The sequence below is a fragment of the Vulpes vulpes genome, chromosome 13 (assembly GCF_048418805.1).
Source record: "Vulpes vulpes isolate BD-2025 chromosome 13, VulVul3, whole genome shotgun sequence".
NCBI lineage: Eukaryota > Metazoa > Chordata > Mammalia > Carnivora > Canidae > Vulpes > Vulpes vulpes.
In genome coordinates, this window is record NC_132792.1 from 19241150 (window position 1) to 19267822 (window position 26673).

General features: G+C 43.3%; 1 protein-coding gene across 14 annotated transcripts in view; it reads left to right on the forward strand.

Annotated features, from left to right (window-relative positions):
* Positions 1 to 3948: 3948 nt before the first annotated feature.
* Positions 3949 to 26673, forward strand: part of SAMD12 (sterile alpha motif domain containing 12) — a 372850-nt gene continuing 350125 nt past the window's right edge. For 7 of the 14 annotated variants that reach the window (XR_011996526.1, XR_011996528.1, XR_011996531.1 and 4 more), the window contains exon 1: positions 4069 to 4240. Coding sequence is in view for 4 of the 14 variants with exons in the window: in XM_072734021.1 (XP_072590122.1) it covers positions 4228 to 4240 (13 nt within the window). In the remaining 10 variants the exon portion in view is untranslated. Of the gene's footprint in view, positions 4241 to 26673 lie in introns of all 14 variants that reach the window. The other 7 variants (XR_011996532.1, XR_011996534.1, XR_011996533.1 and 4 more) reach the window with 3 other exon arrangements.

Genomic DNA, 26673 nt, shown 5'->3' on the forward strand with positions numbered 1-26673 from the left:
TCAGACGTCTAGCCTCCAGGATATAAAAGGATAAATTTCTGTTGTTTTAAGCCACCCAGCTGGTGGCACTTTGTTATGGCAACCATAGGAGACTAATAATACATAGCCATGGTGGGAGTTGAATAATTAACCCAATTTTTCATCCTTCCCTGCACACATTCTTGCCATGGCTTCTCCATGGGGATAGTATATTTCCCTATGGCTTGACTATTAGATTGGCCATGTGACTACCACTGATAAATGACAAAGGGTAAGTAAGAAGTGAACACATCCCAGCTCAGAGCCAGGCTTTAAAAGTCTTGTGTGCTGGGCACTTGGGTGGCTCATTGGGTTAAGCAGCTGATTCTTTTTTTTTTTCTTTCAAGATTTTATTTATTTATTCATGACAGACACACAGAGAGAGGCAGAGACATAGGCAAAGGGAGAAGCAGGTAGAAACCTGATGTGGGACTCCATCCCAAGGACCCTGGAACTCGACCTGAACCAAAGGCAGATGTTCAACCACTGAGTGACCCAGGTACCCCGCAGCTCATTCTTGATTTTTGGCTCAGGTCATGATCTCAGGGCAGTGAGATCAATCCCTGTATTGGGCTCCCCATTCAGCGAGGAGTCTGCTTGAGATTCTCTCTTTCTCTGCCCCTCCCAAGCAAGTGTGCTGTCTCTCTAAAATAAATCTTAAAAAAAAAAAAAAGTCGTGCATGCTTCCTTTTGCCCACTTATTCTTTTGCCATTACAATGAGAATGGCTGTCCCTTGAGTAGCCACTGCCCCTGACCCTAAGGTAGAGCTACCGCAACCTATCCATGAACCTGAAGCAATGATAGCTGCCCCAGCCTTTTCCACTTAAAGCCAACCAATAGACATTGTCCTGCCATGCTACCTGGGCATGATTTTCTCTGCCCTAATTGTGAAATGAGAAGGCTCAGATTCACTTGCCTCCAAGTTATTTTTGAATTGATTCCAGGTGTAGAAATATCTACTGCTGGTATGGAACACTAAAACAAAATATTAACTTGAAGTTTCATTGGGCAGAATGTAGATCTAATCATGACGGGGTAGTTTACTCACGTACTCCTTCAATTAGTCATCATTTATAGACACATGATATATGTACTATGTAGTTATTACAAGGAAAATAAATAATACTAGTGGCCTAAACATCGAAGGCGAGCAAAACCATTCTACCCCTGTCCTCACTGAGCCAGTGGAATCATTCACATTACTTAAGTGAAACCCAGGTCTGAATACTCCAGCAGGGTAGCAGAGGGAGTGGAAAAGAAGCCCACATTCAAGGGATAAGTTGCAAGGCCACGACAAGACTCAGTAACAGAGGGGAATGCCAAATATCTCTTCCCACCCAGGCATTTTGGTCTCTAACCCTTTAGTAACATTGCTCAACAGAAGCTTCAGATTAAAATCTCTTGAAGTACTTGAAAAACTTGAAAAAAATAAAAAAAATTCTAGGGGTGGGAGTCCTCCTACCTCCAGAAATTCTGACTTACTTTGTTGGCATTAAAATCATTATTTTTTAACTGACCCCATCCACAAAAAAAATAGGTCCAGAATTGCTGTTTGTTGTATACAGGATGTATCCTGTGTTAGTTTCTATTGCTGCATCACACACTACACAAATTAACAAATAGAAAATAATCAAATTTAGTAGCTTAATACTGATTTACTAGCTTACAGTTGTGTAGCTCAGAGGGCTCACTTGTATTCTCTGTTCAGGTTTTCCAAGACCTCAATCAGGTGTCAGGTGGGCTGAATGCTTATCTGAAGTCTCTGGGGAAGAATCTATTTCCATCCTCATTCAAGTTGTTAGTAGAATCCTGTTCCTTACAGCTATAGGACTGAGGCCCCCTTCCACTTGCTGGCTGTCTGCCAGGGGCCACCTGTATCCCTACTTACATGCCTGTCTCTTCAAAGAAGTAACATATGTGTTGAGTCCTCTTCATGCCTGGACTCTGAGTTCTCCTTCTGCTCTCCCCTTTAGTTACCAGTAGTAGAAAATTCTTTGACAGATTATATTAGGCCCACCTGGATAGTCTTCCATTTTTATGGTCAGCTGTGCATTTTAACATAATACAATCACAGGAGGAATGACTCATTTGTTATGAGTTTAGGGGTCATAGGTTCAGGGGATTCTAGTATAGAATCTTGAGGGTCATTTCTAGAAGTTCAGCCTTGTAATATATTACTATTGTTTGAATGACAGATCAACTGTTGCTTTACTGTAGCAAAGAGAAGGCATAGATAATCAAAAAGTGGCTGGTAAATACGTCATTTCATCTTCACTGCACATGAGAATCACCTGTGGGTTTTTAAAACTTAAGTGCCCCTATTCAAATGTTCAGAAATCCAGATTCTGTGAGATTAACGGGAGGCTTAAGATTGTGTGTTTGCAAAAGGCTGGTGCACAGACAAGCTTGGGAGCCATTGATGCTGCCTGTCCCATGGCTTTCTTCTTTTTTTTTTTTTTTTTTTCCATGGCTTTCTTCTACAAACGTTCTAAGGAAAGACTTAATGAGAGGGGAGAGAAAGCACTTGGATTTCAGTTCCTTCCAGATTTTGAAATGCTTGGTTACAAATTAGGTTGGAAAATTATTTTACCCGTGGCAAATACCCATTGTGTCTCACTGAACAGGTCTCTGGCTACCGTACCAAGGATGGAAACCATGGGTTTGATTTGCACACAGCTCTATGGACGCAGTTAAAGTATCACCAATGGCATTTAAGAGTGACATACAAGTATTTTTAAAATAGCCATATTACGCAATAGTAGGACAAGGCACACATTCTTAGTGACCAGAAAAACAGGTGTGCAGGTACACACTCAGAAAGTTAAAAAAAAAAAAAATGACCAAGGCAAAGGAAATCTAAAGAGTCATCTTTATGGGAAGAATCAAATATTTGTGCTTTCTTAGAATTATTTTCCAGAGTAGTTTTTAGAAATTATATATATTATAATATATAATATAATCATATATATATGATGCCACTTCCACTCCCCCTATGCAAGGGGGTAAAAGAGCTGGGCGCTGGGTGGAAGTGACATCATTCGAATTTCCAAGCTCCTCAAGGCCTTTAAAAAACTTACTACAGTCCTGAGTCATTATTTTCCCAAAACCATTCACTTACCGCTACCAGTCATAACTGCATCTGCGTTGTTGGGGAACTTCATTTTTATCAGTATTTGCCAGCTCTGGAACTCTATTGCCCTCCACGTGATTCTTTCTCCTGTCTGCTTACAGCACCAACACCGGGGGGGGGGGGGGGGGGGGGGGTGTTAGGACACAGGGTCAGAAGTCGAAAGAACGCTAATTCTTGGGTGCTGCTGTTAATCGTTGGGCCCCATCACAGACCGCCAAGGGGCTTCCAGGCCAAGGAAGCTGAAAGTCTCCCAGCTGGAAGCAAGGCAGCCAGACATCCTCTAACATCCTCAGGTGGGGATCCTGGTTCCTGGATTTGATTCCTCATAAAGCCTTGAGGATGACGCCTGTTTGGAGTTTTTAAGCCACCCCCCCACCCCGTGTTAAATTTATCCACCTCTAGCACCTGGAGGCTCGGACGAAGCTCTACCACCTGGCGGGATGCTCCAGAACCCCGCGGAGCCCGGGGCGCACAGCACCAACTTTCAGCCGCACCCGGTGCAGCGGCTCTCGGGCCCAGCCCGCCGCGGGCTCTGCTCTCCTCGCTAACCGGTCGCACAAGCCCAGGAGATCCCAGCACAGACCTCGCCGCCTCCATCCCTCCGCACGACCCCCGCCAGGTGCTCACCCGCTTCCAAATGTCAGCGGAGAACTCAATCTCGGGTCTCTACTCAGCGCCGAACGAAGCCCAGCGCAGGGCATCTTGGGAAATGTAGTCCCTTCCGCGTCTGGGGAGCGGGGGAGGTCGCTGGTTCTGCCCACGGGACAACTCCGGGAAGGGTCGTTCCGCCTGGGCCGCCTGCAGCGGGAGCTGCGGCCCGGACAGTGCGGACGGGGCCGTCCCCTGCCGAGGATTCGGGGCGGCCCCCCGGGTTGGAGGCACGTGATGGAACTACATTTCCCAGGCCGCCCTGCGCGAAGCCGGAGCCGGCAGCCTCGCTTTGCGTGACCGCGGCAGGTTGGTCCTAGAGCAGATGAGCGCAGAATATTTAGGCGAGAGCGCGAGGAGGGGGGAGCGCGGGGCAGGAGGAGTATTTCGGCCGAGAAAATTATGCATGCGTTAGGGAAGCTCTGAGAGAATGGCTGTGGAAGGTAAGGGACGCTTGGGCATTGAAGCTCCCTCTCCCGACCCGCGCACCCCAATGCACACGTCCCTGATGGGTCTTGGGGAGCGTGGGGAGGAGAGAGGAGACAGGGTGGTGGCGAGCGGGCCCTTTCCTCCTACACCTCTCGGCACTCACCTGAGCCGCGGAGGGCCAGTAGGCGCTCCCTTCAGCTGCTTTGGAAAGACGCGTAGGTGCGCAGGACGTTGGGGTTGGAGGCGGAGAGTACCCCTAAGGCGGCGCGGTGCGCTGGGAGCGGGAGGAGAGCGGGGGACCGGCAGGGGGTCGAAGCCCCGAGCCTCCCCTTCCGCCGTCCCCCCCGCACCGCGGTCGGCTGGGTGGCCTCCGGACGGGGGATTCTCGCTTTGCACCCCCCCGACACGTGGGAGGGGACCCCGGCCAGGTGCGTCATCGGGAAGCACGGTCCTCGGCCGGGTCCAGGCCCCCCAGCCCGCACACCCCCGGCAGCGGCGGCAGCGGGTGTACTCAGGGGCGTTGGAGGTGTTCCTACACCTGCCTCTGTTAATACGACCATCCCGAGGTTAGCAAACTTTGCAGAAAAGAAATGGAAATCGGCCAGGAATAAAAAAAAAAAAAACAAAAAAAAACAACCAGCCTCTTCCGTTTGGGTGAATCCTTTTCTCTGAAGACCACCTTCCTCTGTTTTCTACTTTAACGTTGGCCTTTGCGGTTTTGGCTCTACAATAACTGTCTCCTCCGAATCTCCCGGTTGAAAGCAGGGGCAGGAGGTTGGTGAGGGATTCCCCAGTTTTCATTTTAGATTCTCTTCCCTTGGGACACAGACCTTTTTTTTTTTTTTTTTTTTTTTTTTTTGTGGAGGGCAGTTCATGGGGAAGAATATGTGGGCCACGTGTGTTTGCGATGTCACATTAGAGGTCAAATTGTGCCTGAATGATAAAATAATTGTGTGACTGAAGGAGAGCCTACAGTTACCCGCAGAGTTATGTCTCCTGAGTGTGGCTCAGGTAAGGGGCACTGGGATAGGAAGGAGAGGGCAAGCCGACCAGCTGCACCTGGCTCCTTGCCAAGGGGAAATGAGCCTGTTCCTTGTAGTCTAGAGGGAATCACAGGGCTTGCTTCCGTCTTCCCTCCCTGCCCCAGAAGAGAGCAATCGAACTACCCTTACTCCTCATTATAATTACTTAACCACCTGAAGTAGCAACAACCTAGTTCTTCTGCTCAGTACCTTACCTCAAAAAACTATAGTCATTGGACTGAGGTTCTGAGCTTATTTATATTTATTGTATTCACATAATTTCTATATTACATATCCTAACATACATGGCTCTGAAAAAAAAAAATAGCCAAAGAGGCTTGTAAGTTTTCTCAACAGTGCAGATGTACTAATAAGGTGAGAATCTGGCTTTCTGCATTGTTACAGTTGATGGTAAGTGAAATAAGACTTCAGATGAGTGAGAAAAGATAAAAAAGCTAAAGCTCATCTTGAGCTTTGGGCCAAGGTTAGGTTGACCTGCTGGCACCCCTTCTGCCTCACCCTTCACGTGACCTTGACTATCCTCTTTTTACTTTTTTGTGTTCCCAAGTGAGGGACACTCCCACTGGTTGCCAGCCCTCCGTGCATTTGAAAACAATTTCCTGTTCACTGTAAGAAGTATAAAATTAGTCATATTTCTTGTCTGTTGGGTTATTATACCAGCAACGGCAGACTTGCAAAAACAAGAGCTTTGAAATGAAGTACACATGGACTGCAGAGGCTTATTCTATTTTTTAGAGATTTATTGGTTCAAGTGCTTGTCTCGTAGGCAGGAGATCCTGAGTTTGAATCACAATGAGGTCTCAACTTGAGGAATAAAGCAAGTCCTTTATACTTTGACTGCAAAGAGGATTCCTAGTTCTGTTTTTGCAAAGACAGTTTGCTCAGCTTAGACTGGGCCCTTCTTGGCTACTCCCACCTGATCTTTCAAACAGCTCAGGAAAAACTTCACCACTTCTGAGAACCTGTCTCAACCCTTCTTACCCTCTGCCTTCCCAGCTCTCTGCCCTAGTCTGTGGGAGGTGCCTTCTGCACTATGCTGCCCTAGTACCTGTGCTTACACCTATTTTAACATTTCCATACTTAATTTCTCAATAGACTATAAGACTGTAACCCTTTCAAGGCTGGGATCTTGTATGCTTTGCTGTCCCAGCCAATATTGCAGTACCTGACCCATAGTAGGTAGATATTCAGTGAATGATTATGGAATGTATGGGAAATAAATTCATGACCACTTTTGTAACTGACTCCATAAGTGTGCATAGGGCTTTCTTAGGAGCCTAAATGCAACAAGACTTCTGAGAGATTTGAAGGTAGGGGAGATTTTTTTTTTTTAAGATTTTATGTATTCATTCATGACAGACACAGAGGCAGAGACACAGGGAGAAGCAGGCTCCCTGCGGCGAGCCTGATGCAGGGCTCCATCCCAGAACCTGGGATCACTACCTGAGCCAAAGGCAGACCCTCAATCACTGAGCCAACCAGGCACCCCGAAGATAGGGGAGATTTTTAAAGGGAGCGCCCCTCTTTAGTCTTTTGTCCTGATACTTGAAGAATCCTTTAGAAAAGTGGTTCTTATTGGAGGGTAACAGTCCTCCTAATGCATTATTGGGATATATTGGGGCTACTATTGGTATTTTTTTGTCCCTGGGTCCCTCAGCTGTGTGTCCCTCAGCGCATGGCCATCCCATACAAAGTTCACAACCCAAAACCAAGTAACAGCTTGTGTCCCTAAGTTCATTGAGAAACACTGATTCAGAGAAGGAATTTTGCCAGAGGACCTGGATAGGAAATAGGTACTTAACATCTGAACTTTAGTTTCTGTATCAGGGAGAAAGTCACACTACTGTTTACTTCCCAGGAGAGTTGGGACGATTTAATAAAGGAGAGGGGTTACGGGAGGGTGCTTAGAACATAGATCCTCAGTAAATGTTTTTGTGCTCCCATCCTTCTTTAAAAAAACAACAAAAAAAACCTTTTTGGCATGTTTCATATCTTGCATTTTCACTTACTCATACAAACCTAATTAGTAGCAAATTAGAAGGTTTTTTTTATCATGTGTAACCTGTTTAAGCTTGACCTTGTGTTAAGTGTATAGTGTTAAAAGTATTAAAGTTGTTAAGAACAAATAGGGAGGGAGCTCTTTCATTTTGCTGAACCTGTAGCCTTGAGTTTAAAATGACAAAAAGGTGCCCTTTGTTTTTGGCTACCATGGGTTCTGTTTTCTTTGAATTTAATTACAGTATCTTGTTTCTATTCCTTAGCCTGGTGGAGACCCGTGCCTCGTGTTTATGGGCAGCTGGGCAGCTTAGAGTTGTGCTTTCCAGCCATAGAGCACATGGTCTGCATTCAGGTTGGGATTATGTTTACATCCATTGTCTTTCTTCAAAAAAAAAAAAAAATTGTATTTTAGAAAGTTACCCCGAATAGCTGGAAAAATTAGGGCCACCAGAGAGGAGGTAGCATGCAGAAACCACAAAGTAATCCATTCCCCATGGATGGACTGTGTAGATGATTGTGTCCATGAGGTGATGTTTAACAGACATGGATTGCATTATTATACAGGGAAAGGAAAAAAGAGTCCTCAGGGACAGTGTTGTATTCATCTTTGTATTCCAAGATTGGTGGTTGGCACTTAAAGGACTGCGACAGTTTCACTGTTACAGTGAAACTGTAACAGTTTCTCAAAAGGGGTAAAAATGCCCCAAAACAAGAGAACAGTATTCCTACTCCTTATTCCCATTTTCTTTCCTCGCTTTAACCTCAGCGCTACATAAGGAAAGTGGGGAGGATAAACTTCACGTGTAGTGTTTCTATTTCAGATCTAATGGACTAGCCTCTCTTATGTGGCAGAAAAATGATTTCCAATATTCAGCACTACCCCTCCCCAAAGATTTCAAATGGAAGGCGGTATGCTCTAAATGACATCTGCGTTAAGGAATCTGAGTTTTCCGTCCTAAACGAAGAAATTGACTATCAAATGGCCTCAAAGTCATTCAACACTTAGGTTTTATAGTTTTCCTCCTATAAAAGAGCAAAAAAACTGCCCATCAGGAAGATATTGTAAGGATACATAATAGCAGCTGGGGGAAAGGGCAAATGAGCTAGTCAAACACGTATAGCAGAAGCAGTCATAAATGAAGGCTCTCTATTCCACTTGAATTCAGAACTGAATCACAGGGACTCATGGAAGACTAAAGTGCCCTCTTTATAACAAGACTCCATGGGTTTTGGGTTTTGGTTTTGGTTTTGAGTTGGAGGATAAAGCAGACTTGCTAATATTGCATCCAAGCAGAGAACATACCCCTCCTAGGAGTGCCTCCCCCTGTATCAGTCTGGGGAGCCATGGAGTATAGGTTCCTGCAGCAGCAAGTGGGACTCAAGGGGAGGATAGAGGCCCAAGCCACGTGTCCTTTGTTCCCTTTTACAGACTTGCATCTCAGTAGTTATTTCCTCTTTCGGAAAGAACCCAGGAGAGAGTAAAGAGAGACTGGAAGTGCCCTCATGGATTTCCCCTTATATGAACCAGAAGGAAGGAGGGAGATAGCTCCTGGTGCTCGCCCACCGACATGTTTCTAACTGCATTTCCTTCTTGAGACCCTCCTTTGTAATCCCGTCTTCTACTTGGTGCTGCTGTGTGTGGGTAGGCACTGTGTCTTAGGCCATGCCCATGGTAGACCCTTCATGAAGCTTGTTGAATGAATGACAGGAGGACAATTAACAGGTAGATTATGGATGCTTCTGATTCCCACCTGTGTTCACATACAGAGTAGGAGCCGTAGAAGCAATGGAAGTTTAGACCGGTTTCCCTAACCATTTCTAATCTGCATCATGATGTTATTCAACTAACTCCTGCCTGATTCTCTTCCACTTATCACCAAGGGGTCTTTTTTTTTTTTTAACCTAAATTTAATTTTGTTCTCTAGTGCATAAGATCTAACTTTCCTGTACCAGCAGCTTCTATGAATCCCTTTAAGATCTGAGCATGGTGAATAGAAGCCCGTCATCAAAAATTCCTGTCCAGTGGAAGAAGCAGGTTCATACCCTGCCTCCATGCTTGCTGGGACAGTGGTTCCTGCCACTTCTTGACCTCTCAACCAGTTCAGACACGGCTTCAGTTTAATCCTACTCTTTAAAAAAAAAAAAAAAAAAAAAAAAAAGAAAGAAAAATTATTCATTTATTCATGAGAGAGAGACATAGGCAGAGGGAAGAGAAACAGGCTCCTCGCAGGGGATCACACCCTGAGCTGAAGGCAGACTCTCATCCGCTGAGCCCCCCAGGCGTCCCTCAGTTTAATCCTACTCTTGCATTGCCTGGCCCAGCCCTTTCTTTCTGTCTTAGTGTAGTCTTAAGCCAGAAGAAACCAGGGCTGGTGCTCATTAGGGGAGATTGCATAGAACTTTGCTGCCGTAACTGTGTTCTGCTCTGCTGAGTCACAGTGGATGCTGTGGTGACCTGCTACAGGAGGGGTATCCCGGGATCTGAAGCTGGTACTTGAACTCCAGGAGTGTCACATGTGCATTTAATTAGGAGACGGGTAGGGAATTGAAAACTCTTTTCACTGACATTCATAAAGGTTTTGCATCTTCTGTTCATAGCCAAAAGAACACAGCCTGTGTGCCAGGGAAGTCTCCTAGATTTGGGGAGAGGAGGAGTCTAATAAAGAAGGGAGCTTAGCCCATTCTGTATCTCCTCATCATTACTTTGCTGAAGAAGACCAAGATGCAGATAGGTGGAATGATCTAAGTGCTAAGTACAAGCAGCAAAACGTAGGAGGTATGAGAACAAATGGAGCATTTAGTTCTGAGCTGGATGGGATAGCCTAACCAAGGGGGTAGTGTTCAAGTGAGTTTTGGACCAGGATATTGATTGGGGGGGGTTGGGGGGTGGGAGAAAGGGCATAAAACAGTGGTGTCGGTAGAGTATTTCTACCAAATGGATTCCTCCCCCTCCCCCAAAGTCCTGGTGTTGTGGTTGTTCAGCCCTTTTTGGGCAGGAAAGTGAATGAGGATGCTACTAAGCCATGTCTGGTACAGTCCTCTTCCTGTGGGCTCTATTATCTGCTTGGCCAAACCTGCAGCACTCCCCACAGTCCAGTTGGATCTTGCATATGGTCCTTTTGAAACCACAGGAGGAAGCAAGGAAAGCTGCTCTCTTGTAAATCAGGCTGATTTCTCCCCAATTTTCTGAAGTGGAATGTAGCAGCGCTACCAGCTCTGAGCTGGCTCATGAGAGCAAACTTGGCTATATTTAGTCTGGTTTTTCTAAAGTGTGGGTGCAAGAAGCTGCTTGCACAGCTTGCCTCCCCGAGTGAAGAGCACAAAGGGGTGGCAGCTGTTGGGTGACAGGGGCGGCCACCTCACTGACTTCAGACTTTTTCCAAGGGCACTGAGGTTGGGAGGAGCCAGCTGCCAAGTTCAGTTCTTTGCTCCTCAGCTGCCCTTGGTGCTGTGTTTGGTGCTACTCTTTAGGAAATCCCAAGTCTTCAGTGATTTGACATTTGCTTATGGATGATCCTAGAGTATGAAGCCTCGGCTATAGCTAATCTGGAGAGCGGGGACCGGAATGGGGTCAGTCCTGCTTGTGTCTCACTGTGGGGGCTCTAGCTATATTTAAATGTATGAGCTCTGCAGCTAGACTGGGTGTGAACCCCAGCTCTGCCGAGGACCTGCTATGTGGGCCTGGGTAATTCACTGAATAGCTCTGAGACTTCTTTACTAATTTAGCAAATGAGAATATTAATAGGAATGACCTCATAGGCATATTGAGAGCATTAGATTAGTATCAGTAAAGTTCTTAGGACCCATTCTTGTAGTTGCTCAATAAATACTCAGTAAATGTTAGACAACGTGATGGCAATGAGGTCTCCTTCCTGCCACACTTAAGAAAGCATCTAAGCTATTTTTATGGCTTTGTGATATAGTGTCTGGTATAATAGGTACTCAGTGAAGGAATCTAGGTTCTCAGCGTTGGCATAAGACCAACCAAATGTAATTGATAAAATGAGGTATCTTCAGTTTTAATATATTAGTTGAATATCTGATTCCCTATCCTAATTAGGCAACAGAGGGAAGTAAAAGCTATAACAAGACTATATTCACTAAAGGGTCATCACTTACATGATTCCCCCCGACCCCAAAACCTACTTGCCACTTAACACCTGCTGTTTTGTTGGTGTGGCTCTCTAATGGTCTCAGGATCCTCCAGCCATACAATATGTAAATTGTTGCAAAGCAAAGTTTCAGATCTTGTGAAAGAAGAAAAGTGTCAAGCACTCTGAAATTGACATTGGGTTACAGCTGTATGATTCCATTAGTTTTCCAGAGCATATATGCCTGAGTTACACCAGATGCATTACAGAAGACCATAGTCAACCTAATGGTAACTTGATAGGCACCAAAGAAGAATATTAGGATCATTTAAGGATCAAGAAGTCTTTGGCAAAAATTGATGCCCTGATATATTTTTTTTGAGGGAGGGGAAGGTCCATATAAATAGGCCATAAAGAGTCAAAGGTGAAATGAAAAATGTTTTGTCCTGCTTATATAAATCTTTTAGAAGGTACATAACAAAAAATGGATTCTTTTTGTCTAATAATACATTTACCATCATAATCTAAATTTGCTTAAATAAATTTCTCCGTATCTCCTGAGATGAAATATCTAAACTATTCATGATTTTGAAACTTGAGTCCCTATTTCAAATATTCTTTGTTCTATGTTAGCAGGTTAAGAAATTTAAAATTTGAGTCATAGAAGTATCACTTACATACCATAAAATGCACCTTTTGTAGTTCTTTAAGTTTTGACAAATATAATATATTCAGTCTTATAACCACTACAATCAAATTTAATTCCTACACCCCAAAATGTTTCCTTGTGCCTCTTTGTGGTTACCCTTCACCCACAGCTCCTGACAAATACTGCTGAGTCTTGCCTTTTCAGAATGGCATGTAAGTGATATACTATGTTGTCTTCTAGAATGGCTTCTTGCATTTATCTTAATGCACTTGAGCTTCACCCATGTTATTGTATGTATCCACTCAGTCCTTTTGTTACTGAGTACTAATTCCCTGAATGGACATACCACAGTCTATCCATTCACCAAATGAAGTACAATTGGGTTGTTTCCAGTTTTTGGTAAATGTGAATAACTACTATAAATAGTTTTTGTGTGAACATAAGTTTCTCTTGTATAAATAGGTAGGAGTGAGGTTTTTGAGTCCTGTAGTAAATGTGTGTTAACTTTATAAGGGACTGCCAAACATTTTTAGAGTTACTGTGCCTCGTGTGTGATACTGTGCCAGATTTTCCTCAGTTTGGATTTTCTCTGCATTGACAGATCATTGGTAACAACAATCTTACAGAAATAAGGGAATTACATTACAGGGTAGAGTTTAGGCAGATAGGATTAGGAGGAGTAGATTTTCAGAGGTGGGCTTTTTGTGCTACATTAGACAAGAGTGTAGCATGGCCATGGCAACTATACACCCTTGGTTTAGATGTTAGTCCAGCTCTCAAACATGGATCTAGCCTAGAAATGCCACTGTTTTTTGCATCCAAAAGAAAGCTGTTAAATTCTTGTTACTTACTCTAAAAGGGCCTTTTATCAAGCTCTAGATACTGAATCATTGTTGTCAAATAAGGAAAGAAGCCCCAAATGAGGAAAGGCTTACCTGAGAGAATGATAGGCAAGAGCAGGAGGACAGGAAAGGGAAGACCATGTTTGAATCCACAGAAGAATTGCTTACCCTGAGTGGGGAACAAACTTACTTGTCCCTGAAAGGAGTGGGCCTTATTTGCCAAGGGGAGTCATGAGTTCCGTTTTTGTGAAGCCTAAGAAGAGCTTAGTTGACTGTATCTAGTGTGATATAAATTTTGAGGATGGCAGGAACCAGGGGCTTGTTTTGCAGCTGTGTGCCATTCTGATCTAGAGTCGAGTCTTTCATCAGCTGTTCCTTTATATAGTGGGAGCAGTGCTTGTTTCACTTGCAAAGACCACTTTTTACCTGGCCTCAAACTTGATATAAGACCTGATGGCAGAATTGTTTCCAAGCACAAACAGTCTTAGAGGTATAATTTGGATAGTAATAAACTAGGATTTCCAGGATTTTTCCACTGGTCCATGTAACTGTGACCTAGACCACTTGAATCTGGGATTGCTACAGAAATCCTGAATGCCTGTGCATTACATGGAGGTGAAAATGTTATTAACCAGACTTCAGTAGATGTACCTTGCCCTTGATTTTTGTCTTGGGTTTGCAATTGCCACCTTGGTGACTGGTGATTTACAGGTGTAGGAGAGAGCAACCAGTCACCAAGCAGTGGAGGTGGAGCATCCCATCTCTCCACCTTGGTTGAGTCAGTAGATGTGTGTCAGGGCCTTGTGATGTCCGAGCTCTTGCTTTCTTTTTTCTATTTTCTGATAAAACTTATCTTTTTTTTTTTAATGTTGGGGTTCCTTAATAAATACTTCTGTGTGGATAAACTGGGATTGACAGTTTGTGTTACAGTCATTGAGGAAGTTTGTGTGGGTATAGCATTTCTGTAGCTTAGAATTAAAATATTTTTCATTTTATATTCACAAATATTAAGCACTTAATAGTTGAGTTTAATAGTCCTAATATGGCTGGGTACGCTGGGGAAAAGAGGTATGCTGGATCCTGACCTCTTTTTAGGTCTTTTCTTAATGATGAAATTCTCTCCTGGGACACTTAATAACACCCACATTCCTAATTCCCTACCTTGGATGTATTGTTGTTATTGTTGTTTTGGTAAATCAGAAGTGGGTCCTGGGTCCTGAGTCATTCTTACTAAATACATTTGAGAGACCCTGATATAGGGGCAGGGTTCTTGATCTCCTCTTAAGATATTAGATTGTTAACCCCTTTACCACTGTATATACAATTTGTGTACAGACATTACAGGCATTTTTCGCTGGGAAAAAGACTGGGGCTTTCATTCTGTTTTCACAGAGGTGAGGTATGAGTAATAGGAGCCCTATGAGAACATGCGTTTGACTTTTTCTTGTACAACTTCAGTGCCTACAGCTGTGTCTGACACATTGCAGGCATACAATTATTGAGGAAACAAGATAACTAATGTTTTGTGTCTACTCTGAGCCAGGTTCCTGGTGTCCATTCTAAACCTTAGTTTTCAAAATGCAGTGGGTTGGGTGGTTTTCCCATCTGGTAATTGAGGGAATTTAGGTCCAGAGAAGATAGGCTATTTCCCTCAGGCCACACAGCTAACTTGTGATGGAACCAGGCTTCGTTGCCAAATGTGCCATATTCCAGAGTCCTTTCTTGCTGTACTGTGTCGCTTTATGGTTTTGTTCTAGTTCAGTTGTTTGGTTCTAGTTTACTAGCTCTGTCATGGAAATGTTAGTAACTTAAGAAAAACAACATTATAGTAAAAAATTGTTGCTTATTGGGCTCTGCAGTAGGAAAAACTCAGGTATTTGGATTGAATCAGTAATAAGGTGTTTATCTGATACAGCTCTGTACAGTTTTACTAGTTTCCTTGTAAGGAGCCCCAGGTCTTCAGGGTTTTTTTTTTTTTTTAAGAGATTTTATTTATTTATTCATGAGAGAGACACAGAGAGGCAGAGACACAGGCAGAGGGAGAAGCAGGCTCCATGCAGGGAGCCAGACATGGGACTTGATCCTGGGTCTCCAGGATCACACCCTGGGCTGCAGGCGGCGCTAAACCGCTGCACCACTGGGGCTGCCCGGTCTTCAGGTTTGTTTGTTTTCCCATGCTGCCTTCCAGGTTCACAATTAGTGTAAATTTCTACTTGATTTGGACAGGAAGGATTCACTGTGCACTCGTGATAGGCTCAGCACTCTGAATGGTGCAGGGCAATATAAAAGAATCTAAGGCTGTAAACCTTCCCATCGTGAGACTTACAATCATGTCAGAGATTCAAGATCCGTATTGCGAATGTATCCCAGTAGAAAAGGTGCAGACATGGACAGGGCATGTGGGTAGGGCAGGCTGTGTGTGGGGGCTGTGCTCCCTTAATCAGGGAAGCTACCACACCCGCGGCAATGGCCCACCCACTTCCCTGGGCTCCCCAGAAGTCAGCATAGTTTTAAAGAAAAGCGTGAATGAATTGCTACAGAAAGCTTGGTCATAACCTGGAGAAATTGTATACACAAGCTGAAGTAATAAGAGAAAAGGAAGAGATGTGAGAAATCTTTCATAGGGGGAGAGGATGGTAGGATTTGGGATTGTTTCCTTATAGGGTGTGGCAGACATAACTGCTCCCGACTCTCCACTGCCAAAAAAATAAAGTCCAAACTCCTTCCAGAGTCCTTCCCAGGCTATGGCCTTCCTGCTCCAGAATGATTTCCCTCCCTCTTCGTTTAGGATCTGCCCTGATAGTCTGTGGAGCCCAGAGATCAGCTGTCTGCTGGCTCTCTGTGTACCTTGGGATCCCACTCCCCACAGCTTTGCTTAGGCTCTTCTCCCCCCTCCAGTGCCTGTCTCCCACGGGTTCATTTGGTATCATTCTCCCATCCTTCTGTGCACATGTCTACAGCAAGAGGATAGGTGGGTGTGAGATGGAGATCTTCCCATATGAGAACTGTGTGTCTACCAGGCAATTATAGTGCTGAAGGGGTAGGATGAGGAAGCTGAGGGAGATAGGAAGAAGCAACAAGTGGTAGCAGGAAACATGTCAGGATGGAGTGTGCCGGTGTCACTGATGGTCAACACCTGCCAGCAAGGTGTGCGCTGGGAAGTGTCCACGGGGTTTGGCAAGTAGTAAAATATATTCTAATGAAATGGGGGAGCAAATACATATTCAAGGTTTAAGTGGGTGATGAGGACACCACTCTTGATGCAAAAGTATTGAAGAATAAGGGAGAAGTAGTTATAGCAAGAGAGTGATTGAAATTAAAGGAGCTTTAAAAACATGGTGAGAAGACCTAAGGAGAGGGGTGGAGGCCCTTACCTAGCTGGGAAGCAAGTTCAAAAGAAGCTTTTCTCTTGTTCTTTCTTTTCTTTTCTTTTCTTTTTTTTTTTAAGCTAGAAATATTTGAGTTTGTAGATGATGTGTGTGAACTGACCAGTGGGGAGAGAGTTTGAAGATACAAAGAAGGGAATATTGGTAGAGCAAGGACCATCAAGAGTTTAGGTGGATTACCTCTTGGAGAAAGTATGTTTTTGTTTTTTGTTTTTTTTTTTCCTGGAAGGGGTGGATGGTGCCTGGTGCAAATGAGTGTCATAACTAAAATACTAAAGTACTAAACTATCAAGATACACTAAAACCTGTACTATGTGATAGGCATGGTCTTAACTGCTTCTCCTATAAGTCATTCACCTTCACATCAGTCCTATATGGTAAGTAGTAGTATCATCTCTGTAAATAATGAAAGGGGCACAGAGAGGTTAAGTAACTTGCCCGTAGTCACTCAGCTGGAAAGTGGTAGAGCCGGAATTTGTTAAAAACAGAAGATGTCTATCCATTTTCCTAGATAAGAAACGTTCAGGAATACTGCATTAAGATACTACCATCCTTTGAATTCTCTTTAAAAATGAGGCTACTGAAGGATGACCTTTAAGAACATACAGGTCATTGCTGTTTTTCTTGTGAATTAGTTTATTTTGTAATAACTCCAGGTCAGCTGTGTATGGAATAGGACTTTGAACTCACAAATGTTGGAGGAAGGTATCATTTTCAGGAGTCCTTTTCCAGAGAGGTTAGTCCTTGGTGAGTGCTTGCCTGTGGAACCAGGTGTTGGGTGCACAGGCCAGCCAGTAGGTGCCCCAAGGGCACTCTGATCCTACAACTTGGGTTTGGGCTTTCAGGTAAACAGTAGGGGTAATGTCCCAAAGGAAAAGTTTTCACTTTTGGGTACAGAGAGTAAACTTGGCCAGTATCACAATTTGCCAAGAAAAGAACATGCTCCCTATTTCCTCCTGTATCTTGCTCCTTTCCTGCTTTTAAAACTTGAAGATTTAGGTTTCCAGGCTAGGCTGCTAATGCCGTTGTCCCGGATTCTTATGGTAATGGAGAGTGATTCCCCCCCCCCCCCCCCCCCCGGCTGATTCTTGGTCTGTTGCTTGCTAAGTGCCTCTGTACACCCCCATGAAATTCCTGCCTCCCTTTGACCTGCTTTGCCTGGCCAGAGTTTCTTAATTGAAACTCAATAGCTGGTAGCTTTTGGCACCCGCGTGTTTGCTAGGGCTCACCCCAAGGCCATCATCAGTGAAATCATACCGCCTTGGCTTTACACAGCATTCTGTGCTTTCCAAAGTACAGTTTCTCATCTGAACCACAGATGATCCGTTGGCAGCTGGGACAGATGCTCTTGTTCCCATTTCATAAATAAGGATGTGAAAGTTCCCTCACCCAAGGTCACATAACATATTGGTGGCAAAGCTTAGATTTAGAACTTGGTGTCTTGAGTCTTTTTATGGCTTCTATTACTGCTGCCATGATTGAAGGGATGGCACAGTGCCTACTATGAAGGGGTTTGCAAGTGGGATGTTCTACAAGGGATCAAGAATTTTTCTGAAATTATAGATGACAGCAGTCAGAGTGGGGCCAGAGGTCCTCTAGTTCTCTAGAGGCACCCAATCCTTAGGTCAAGTAGTGAGAAGTTCTTTTTTTTTTTTTTTCCCCTCTCCCATTATTTTGTTGATTTGCCATAACTATCTTCTAAATAGCTATATTAAAGTAATATTTAAACATATATATTTTTCTGAATATGAAAATCCTTCATAGTCCCCATAGACAAAAGAAGGAACAAACTAGGGATGACAGTAACTAGCATTTATTTAGGCACTCAATGATACTAGCAGCCAGGGTTGCTCTTCAACCGATATACCCTGGTACAGCTATATTGGTTTTTGATAGCCAATGACTTCTGAATATCTTACCTGTTCCCAATCCCATGAGATGGTTCTTAATATTCTCTCCATTTCCTACATGAAAAAATTGAGGCCCAGAGAGCTTAAATAATTTCCTCAGGGTCACCAGCTGGTAAATGATAAAGCATTCAAACCCAAGTTCAGACTTCAGTGCCCTTCTGTTGCCGCTAAAAAAAGAAAAAAAAAAGTCAGCTTATAGACCACCCCAGGGGAAAGTTCATATTTCCTTCTGGGCTTTGTATTAAGTAACTCATTATAGCTGGTATAACTTGTCCTTCCAGCAAATCTCAATAGGTGTTTAGTTGATAAAATATTAATGTGTTTGTGTTTTTTGGTCACTGTGTAAATATAATGAACAATCTCATTCTCTGTAGATACAGCATTTAATAAGGCCCATGATAGGAGGTCTTGTGAGGGCAACAAATGACTGAGTTTCAGAAGGGTGTCCTCTCATTCAGTCCGTTCTGTCCCTGTGACTTGATGGTCATTTTCAAGGTCAGAGCCATAGAAAATGCCTATTTTTTTGTAAGGTGTGTCTGTTTTGAATAGAATGAGAGGTCTGTGCAAGATGAGGACAGGATCCAAGTTAGTTGTAGAACTCCTACCTGTCACACATTTATGTTCCTCTACCACTATTACAGATTGGTTATTCACACAAACTACTTTTGATTATTGCCATGACCTTCTATTCTGATCTTTTTTTCAGTTTATTCTGACTAGGTTTTCTACACTTTGTTTCATTTTGGCTTCCTGGTCTATCTAGTCATCCTGTACTGTGTCCTTGATCTTTTTCCTGTTAGTATGTGGAGTCTTTCTTTTTTTTTTTTTTTTAAGATTTTATTTATTCATGAGACACAGAGAGGCAGAGACACAGGCAGAGGGAGAAGCAGGCTCCATGCAGGGAGCCTGACGTGGGACTCGATCCTAGGTCCCCAGGATCAGGCCTTGGGTTGAAGGTGGTGCTAAACCACTGAGCCACCAGGGCTGCCTAGTATGTGGAGTATTCAGCCACTTTTATTAGTATTTAAAAAATTTTAAGTCAACATTCAGAAACACTGCAGTTCTTCTTTTCTTTTTTTTTTTTTAATTTTTTTTAAAATTTTTTTTTTAAGAGAGAGAGAGGCAGAGACACAGGCGGAGGGAGAAGCAGGCTCCATGCACCGGGAGCCTGATGTGGGATTCGATCCTGGGTCTCCAGGATCGCGCCCTGGGCCAAAGGCAGGCGCCAAACCGCTGCGCCACCCAGGGATCCCGCAGTTCTTCTTTTCAACCAATATGTATCTTTGACCTCTTACTGGTTTTTATATATATATATAATCTCCCCAGTAATACTTTATATTATAAAGTAGTACTTTATATATATATATATATATATATATATATATATATCCCCAGTAATAAATACATATATTTTTTATTGGAGTTCAATTTACCAACATATAGCATCACACCCAGTGCTCATCCCACCAAGTGCCCCCCTCAGTGCCTGTCACCCAGTCACCCCAACCCCCTGCCCACCTCCATTTCCACTACCCCTTATTTGTTTCCCAGAGTTAGGTGTCTCTCATGTCTTGACATCCTCACTGATATTTTCACTCCTTTTCTCTCCTTTCCCCTCCATTCCATTTCACTATTTTTTATATTCCCCAAATGAATGAGACCATATAATGTTTGTCCTTCTTTGATTGACTTATTTCACTCACTATAATACCCTCCAGTTCTGTCCCCATCGAAGCAAGTGGTGGGTATTTGTCGTTTCTAATGGCTGAGTAATATTCCATTGTATACATAGACCACATTTTCTTTATCCATTCATCTTTCGATGGACACCGAGGCTCCTTCCACAGTTTGGCTATTGTGGACATTGCTGCTATAAACATTGGGGTGCAGGTGCTCTGGCGTTTCACTGCATCGACCTCTTACTGTTAATATTTTAAAATTAGGGTTTCATTTTTCAGGTTACCAAACACAAATATTTTATATATGAGCATAGACAGACAAATATCCTTTACTATTTAGTAAATGTTTGTCGTATACCATGGATTGTTACTTATTCTGTGTAATATCTGCTACACAGTATTTATTCCCATTTTGCAGGTGAGGAAATAGGCTGTGGGTAAGTCACTTTCCTGAGGCTACTTAGTAAAAAAATAAAAATAAATAAAAAGTAGAGCCTGTGTATGTATGTACGTATGGTTGAAATTATCATAATAGTGGCTAAATTTGTTGAGTTTATACTGTATGCCAGGGGATATGACAAGTACTTTATAAACTTAAAAATTTAGATTTTATTATGTGAACATAATTTACAAATCATTCTTTAAAAATTGCTTTATAATATTGTTATTACTGTTGGCTTAGTGTTTTATAAACTTACCACTAATTAGAGCCAGAAGTTTCTCTCTGAAATCTCCTTCCAGTACATTCATGTGCTAGGTAATCTGTCAATTTCCATTCACTGAAGAAATCCCTGCCCTGCCCCCCCAAAACCTGACTTGTTTCAAATAGGTCTCTAGACATGATTCAGCACTGTTTGGACTGCCTTTGACCTCAGTCCTTCAGATGCCTTTTTTGATGTCTGTGTTAAGTTCCCACTTTTAGGACCCTAGGTCTTTGTCCTACCTTGTTCTCACCTGCGTTTTGATGGAACACATTCTCCAGTTACTTCCTGAGGAAAAGGTACATAGGAAGCATGCTTTTGAGAATTTGCATATCTGAAAACATTCTATCCTTGTACTTAATAACCCAATTTTTAAAAATTTAAACTATTTTCCCTTATAATTTTGAGGTTTCTAGTATCTCCTGGTTTCCAGTCTTTATTGTGAGAAATCTGAAGCCATTCTGATTCTTGATCATTTGCATGAAATACACATTTTTCTTCTTGAACTTAATCTTTGTCCCTAATGTTGAGAAATTTCATGAGACTATGCCTGTTGTGAGCCTATTGTCTGTTGTGTATTTAGTGTTCTTTCAAAGTGGAAACTCATGTCATTCATTTCAGGGAATTTCTTTTTTTGGGGGGGGGGCGGGATTTCATTTGAATTATTTTGTTTTATCTAGTTCTGTTCTTTATTTCTCTATCTGCTATCTGTAAGATGTTAAGATGCTAAAGTTACTGGACTAGTTTTCAGTTTGTTTCCTATTTCTCATCGGTTCTTTTTTGTTTGTACTTTTCGATTTTTATCTCTCAAGCATCGTTTTTTCTTGAAATTTTTATGGCCTAATCTTTGTGGTTGTAATATTTTTCCATACTTCATTGAGGATATTAATGTTAACATTTTGTTCATACTCTGCTTTTCATGTTTCTTCCACGTTGCTTCCTCTCCCCACCCCCACCCCCCCCAATTCATTCTGTTCTTGTTAGATATTCAAGTGTTTGTAGATATTCGGCTCTTTGCTCTTGAGTGACCTACTTAGTTTTTTTTGTTGTTGTTGGTTTTTTTTTTTTTTTTTTTTTTTTTTTTTTTGAGTTCTCAACAGATGGAACCTGTCAACTATGGTCTTCATTATAAGATGTATTGGCTGGATTTTTAGGACCAAGGAGGGGATTATCTTATATCAGAATGTATAGGTCTTTTTTTTTTTTTTTTTAATTGGACTGGTTAATCAGAAGACCCAGTATTCAAATTCCAAAATCTGATTCTAGAATCTATGCCCTTATGTACTTATTTTCTTAATTTCCAAATAAGGTTCAATGTCTGGGTATAGTTCATTGTATTTCTAAGAAAACCTCTAAATGTAGATTTTTACAAGCATTATGATTTTTTTTGTTTAAAGTTTTTGAGAGAGAGAATGTGTATAAGTGGAGATGGGTAGGTGGGCAGAAAGTCAGGGAGAAGCAGACTCCCCACTAAGCAGGGAGCTCGATGTGGGACTCCATCCCAGGACCCTGACATCATGGCCTCAGCCTGAGCCAAAGGCAGACACTTAACCAACTGAGCCACCCAGGTGCCCCTAGGCATTATCATTTCTGAAGATGATTTAACCAGAAACTTCCATTCACTACAAAAAACATGGTGCGTGGTATGTGCTCAGAAAATTTTTTGTGAAATGAATTGATATTTTACTCAGTGCATGAGGCCTTCAGAACAACATGTAATAGGATGTAGAAAAACCCAAGTTCCCTAACTCCCATCCTGGTGCTATGGTGTATGTGCATACACTCAGATGTGACAAAGGTGCTCATGCAAACCCAGATAGATTCAACCTTAAGAGAGATGTCCTGCTCATGGGACATCTTGGGACAAGAGTGTTTCTTTATATTTGGGATCAGGAGTTAATATTGAGGTGGCATCAGCCATGTGTTAGCCTGAAAGAGGCAAGAGAAAGGGCTGACTGGGCTCTTAGTAACTTGGTATTATACCTGTAAATACCTGTGCATTCAGGTTACAGCATCTCGGGTGTTGGACAGCTTCTAGAGAGTTTCCCATCTGCTTTCTGCTTACTGGGTCTTCTTGAACTTAAAATGGAGAGCTATACCCAAGGGCTACCCACAGCTGCCTCTTTCCATCCTGACTAGCTTTTTCTTTCCTTTTGTGTCTATGCACTGGTTCCTTATCATTGGAGGGAGAATGGGATTGGGGCTTGATAATGCTGAGCCAGTGCCAGTCTTTTTAGAAGAGTCAGCTGTCAAATCAAAAGGACATGGCTACCTATTCTCTCATTTTGACATCTGGGCTTGCATTCTCAGGGCAGTAGAGTCCAGATCCCATCAAAGAAGGTGAGTGAGACCATAGCACTAAGAATTTTCTCCCAATGAGAATGTGAGGCAACCTGTTTAAAGATGTGTCCAGAAAAAAACTTGAACTTATGATACTCGGTTGGCCAACTATGTTGGGTTTGTCAGGAGATAAGGGGTGGGGGGGGGGAGGAGCTGTACTAGAAAATCAGATAATGGTGAAGAGGGTATGGTGTCTGGAAATACTTAAGGAAAAATCATTTCCCAGGCATGAAGAGAAAAAATAATTTCTGGAGTTATAAAGCTATATCAATTATTTAGACCTGAAAGCATAGTTTGTTGTAAACCTAAAGGTTGTTTAAATTTTTACATAATTTAATATATTCTGTTAATATCCTAGAGCAAGATACTATTAGAAATTCAAGCATTTAAAAAAATGCAACATAGCAACATTTCTCTACCTTTTAAATTAACCTTTTAAAATAATTGTGATTACATGCTTGTTATATATACCCTGGAAAGTAAATAGGAAAAAAATGATCCATAGACCCACCCTCAAAAGATAAGGTATTGCTAGTATTTGGCATACTTTTTCTAGGCTTCTTCTCTTTGTATGGTTTTTAGTTTTGTGTAGCAGTCATAAGGCATTTTGCTTGCCTTTTAGTAGGATTTTTTTTTGGTCTTCAATTGGAGTTGACTGTGGTTCTGTTCTGATAATGCATGTATGGGATTTATTCTTTTCTTGTCAGGAGGCTGAATAAGCAGTTCTTCAGTTTTTGGCTTGAATAAATTCTCTGTGCTTTTAACATAAAACATTGTTCAGATTAGAAGTGAATAATCCTTAGAGCAAAGAAGTATGATGTATGTTTTACAACCACTTAAAAAATGTCAAATCTAAAAAAAAAAAATCAAAAGCACAAAAATGGCTTGGGGGAAATATGTATCACAAAGATAAGACTAAGACTCCTGAGGGACAGACTGTCCTAGGACCACGGAGTGTGTCATCATAGATGTCTAGTAATATTTTTTAAGTATACAATACTTACATGCAACACCATGGTCTCAAAGAAATCTTTATCTAGAGGCATAGGAGAGAGGAACATCATGTCATAGAGGTGCCACTGAAATCAGAGATAGGAATTCTGGTCCTGCTTACACTGCTAACTAGTTGCTACCTCAGAGGGACCTGCCCTCAGTATTATCACCAATAAAATAAGGCTGTTGAGCTATATAATTTTAATGAGTTTCTATCCTCCTCTGACATTCAGTGACTCAATGAATTTATGATTCTGGGACCAAGCACAGAGAACATAAAGATTAAAAAAAAAAAAAAAAAAAAAACCCTAGCAGCTACCTTGACTCCTTTCCCTCCTCCCTCACATCCAGTCAATTACCAGGTTTGACCCATTTTACTCTCTAAGTCAGGGGGTGGCAAATAACCACCTGTTTTCTTAAAGTTTTAGTGGAACACAGTTATGATCATCAGTTGATGTATTTTTTTATTGCTGCTTTTGTACTATAGTGGCAGAATGGGGTAGTTGCCACTGTGTGGTTCACAAAGCTTTTGAAATATTTACTACCTGGCCTTTTATGGAAAACGTCCATCAACTCCTGATCGAAATCATTGGCAAACCTCTCATCCTAACTGCCTTTGCCCTAATTCTCACCTGATGAATCCAAGAGCCTCTAAAATGAGTTTTTCTGACTCCAGTTTTGAGCCTCCCTAAGGTACTGTGCATGGCAACGGTATATTTAAAAAAAAAAAAAAAAAAAAAAAGAAAGAAACCTTAACACCAAACTTGCTTTTAAAACCTTACATGGGCAAGCTGCTGAACTCAGGATAAAATTCAAATTCTTTATCTAACACAGGATGTTAAAAAGTCACAGGACCTTACTGACATCTGCAGGCCTTTTTGGTCACAAGAGACAAGGTGTGGTTTAACATGATACATACACACTGTAGGAATTGGAAAACCCAACTAGCCTTAAGTGGAAGAGGCTGTGTGTTCCCTCACCTCCTTGAGAGCCTGGCTCTATGTCTGGCCTGGGGTAAAGTTTAATCCAGACTTCTAGTTATTTCACCTGGACTGCATTTCCTTTTGATTCCTCATGTGTGTGGCCCTCTTCACCCAGAAGCTTTCCTCTTGAGAAGTCAGGACTGCTATGGCAATTTCTGTCTCTGATCCTTCTGTGCACACATCTGGCAGGGACAGAAAACAAGTCCCTTCCCAGTAATTCCCACACCAGCACAGAAGTCTCTCTGATTGGTCGGCATAGGTCATGCGGTCAGGGGTATGGCATGTGCTGATGGGCTTAGCACCAGTTCACATATTTAAACCCTGGAGTTGGGTAAGATCCCACCTGAACCATAAAAACTGGAGAGGGGGTGGTGTTATTCCCAAGCAAACATTGCTCTGTGGTGGAAACAAGGTGAACGGAAGTGGACTGGAACAGAATAAGCAAGGTTCACCTGAGCACGCCATGAGCAGGATTGCATAGGCGGTCAGAAGCAGTAGCAGTTGCTGTGCCTGGGGGAGGCCAGCAATCAGTATTCCAAGGTTTGGGGATTGTGGTTGTCTCACTCAGTGGTCCTTAATTCTGGCCAGTTGTTAGAAGTGCCCGATGCCTGGGCTCCATGAGGACGCATTAATTTGGGTTCTCTACCGGCTGGCTGGGTATGAGTAACTTGACAAGTTCTTTGAGTTATTCTAATGTGCAAACTGAACTATTGACTGGGTGAAGGTCTAGATTCATTTACTGATTTTGTGGAATGGGAACAATCCTATTTACCCAGCAGGATTGTTGTATATTGATGCGTATAATAAGGAATGGCCTACTTAGGTGCTCAAATAAATGGTAGTTTCTTATCTGTGGTTCTTACCTTTACAGGGATACTATATTAGATCCCTAAGACACAAAATATCACAGAGGAGAGGGGAGTGACCCCTCCCCTCCCTCTCTCCCCCCCCTCCCCCCTCTCTCTCCCCCCCTCCCCCCTCTCTCTCCCCCCCTCCCCCCTCTCTCTCCCCCCCTCCCCCCTCTCTCTCCCCCCCTCCCCCCTCTCTCTCCCCCCTCCCCCCTCTCTCTCCCCCCTCCCCCCTCTCTCTCCCCCCTCCCCCCTCTCTCTCCCCCCTCCCCCCTCTCTCTCCCCCCTCCCCCCTCTCTCTCCCCCCCTCCCCCCTCTCTCTCCCCCCCTCCCCCCTCTCTCTCCCCCCCTCCCCCCTCTCTCTCCCCCCCTCCCCTCTCTCTCCCCCCCTCCCCTCTCTCTCCCCCCCTCCCCCCTCTCTCCCCCCTCTCCCCCCCTCCCCCCTCTCCCCCCCTCCCCCCTCTCCCCCCTCTCCCCCCTCTCCCCCCTCTCCCCCCTCTCCCCCCTCTCCCCCCTCTCCCCCCTCTCCCCCCTCTCCCCCCTCTCCCCCCTCTCCCCCCTCTCCCCCCTCTCCCCCCTCTCCCCCCTCTCCCCCCTCTCCCCCCTCTCCCCCCTCTCCCCCCTCTCCCCCCTCTCCCCCCTCTCCCCCCTCTCCCCCCTCTCCCCCCTCTCTCTCCCCCCCTCCCCCCTCTCTCTCCCCCCCGCTCTCCCCCCCTCGCTCTGTTTTTGTTTGGGTGTGTGTGTGTGTGTGTGTGTTTGTGTGTGTATACACATCCTTTCTATCTCCTTTTTATAAGGATACCAGTCCTATTGGAGTAGGGTCCACTTTTATGGCCTCTTTAATCTTAATTACCTCAAGTGTCAGGTCTCCAAATATAGTCACATAGGGGTTAACACTTCATATGAGTTTGGAGCTGGGCGTGAGGGGACATAATTCAGTTATAAAAGATATGTATCCTTTGATTCTCTGACAGCTAGGCTTCC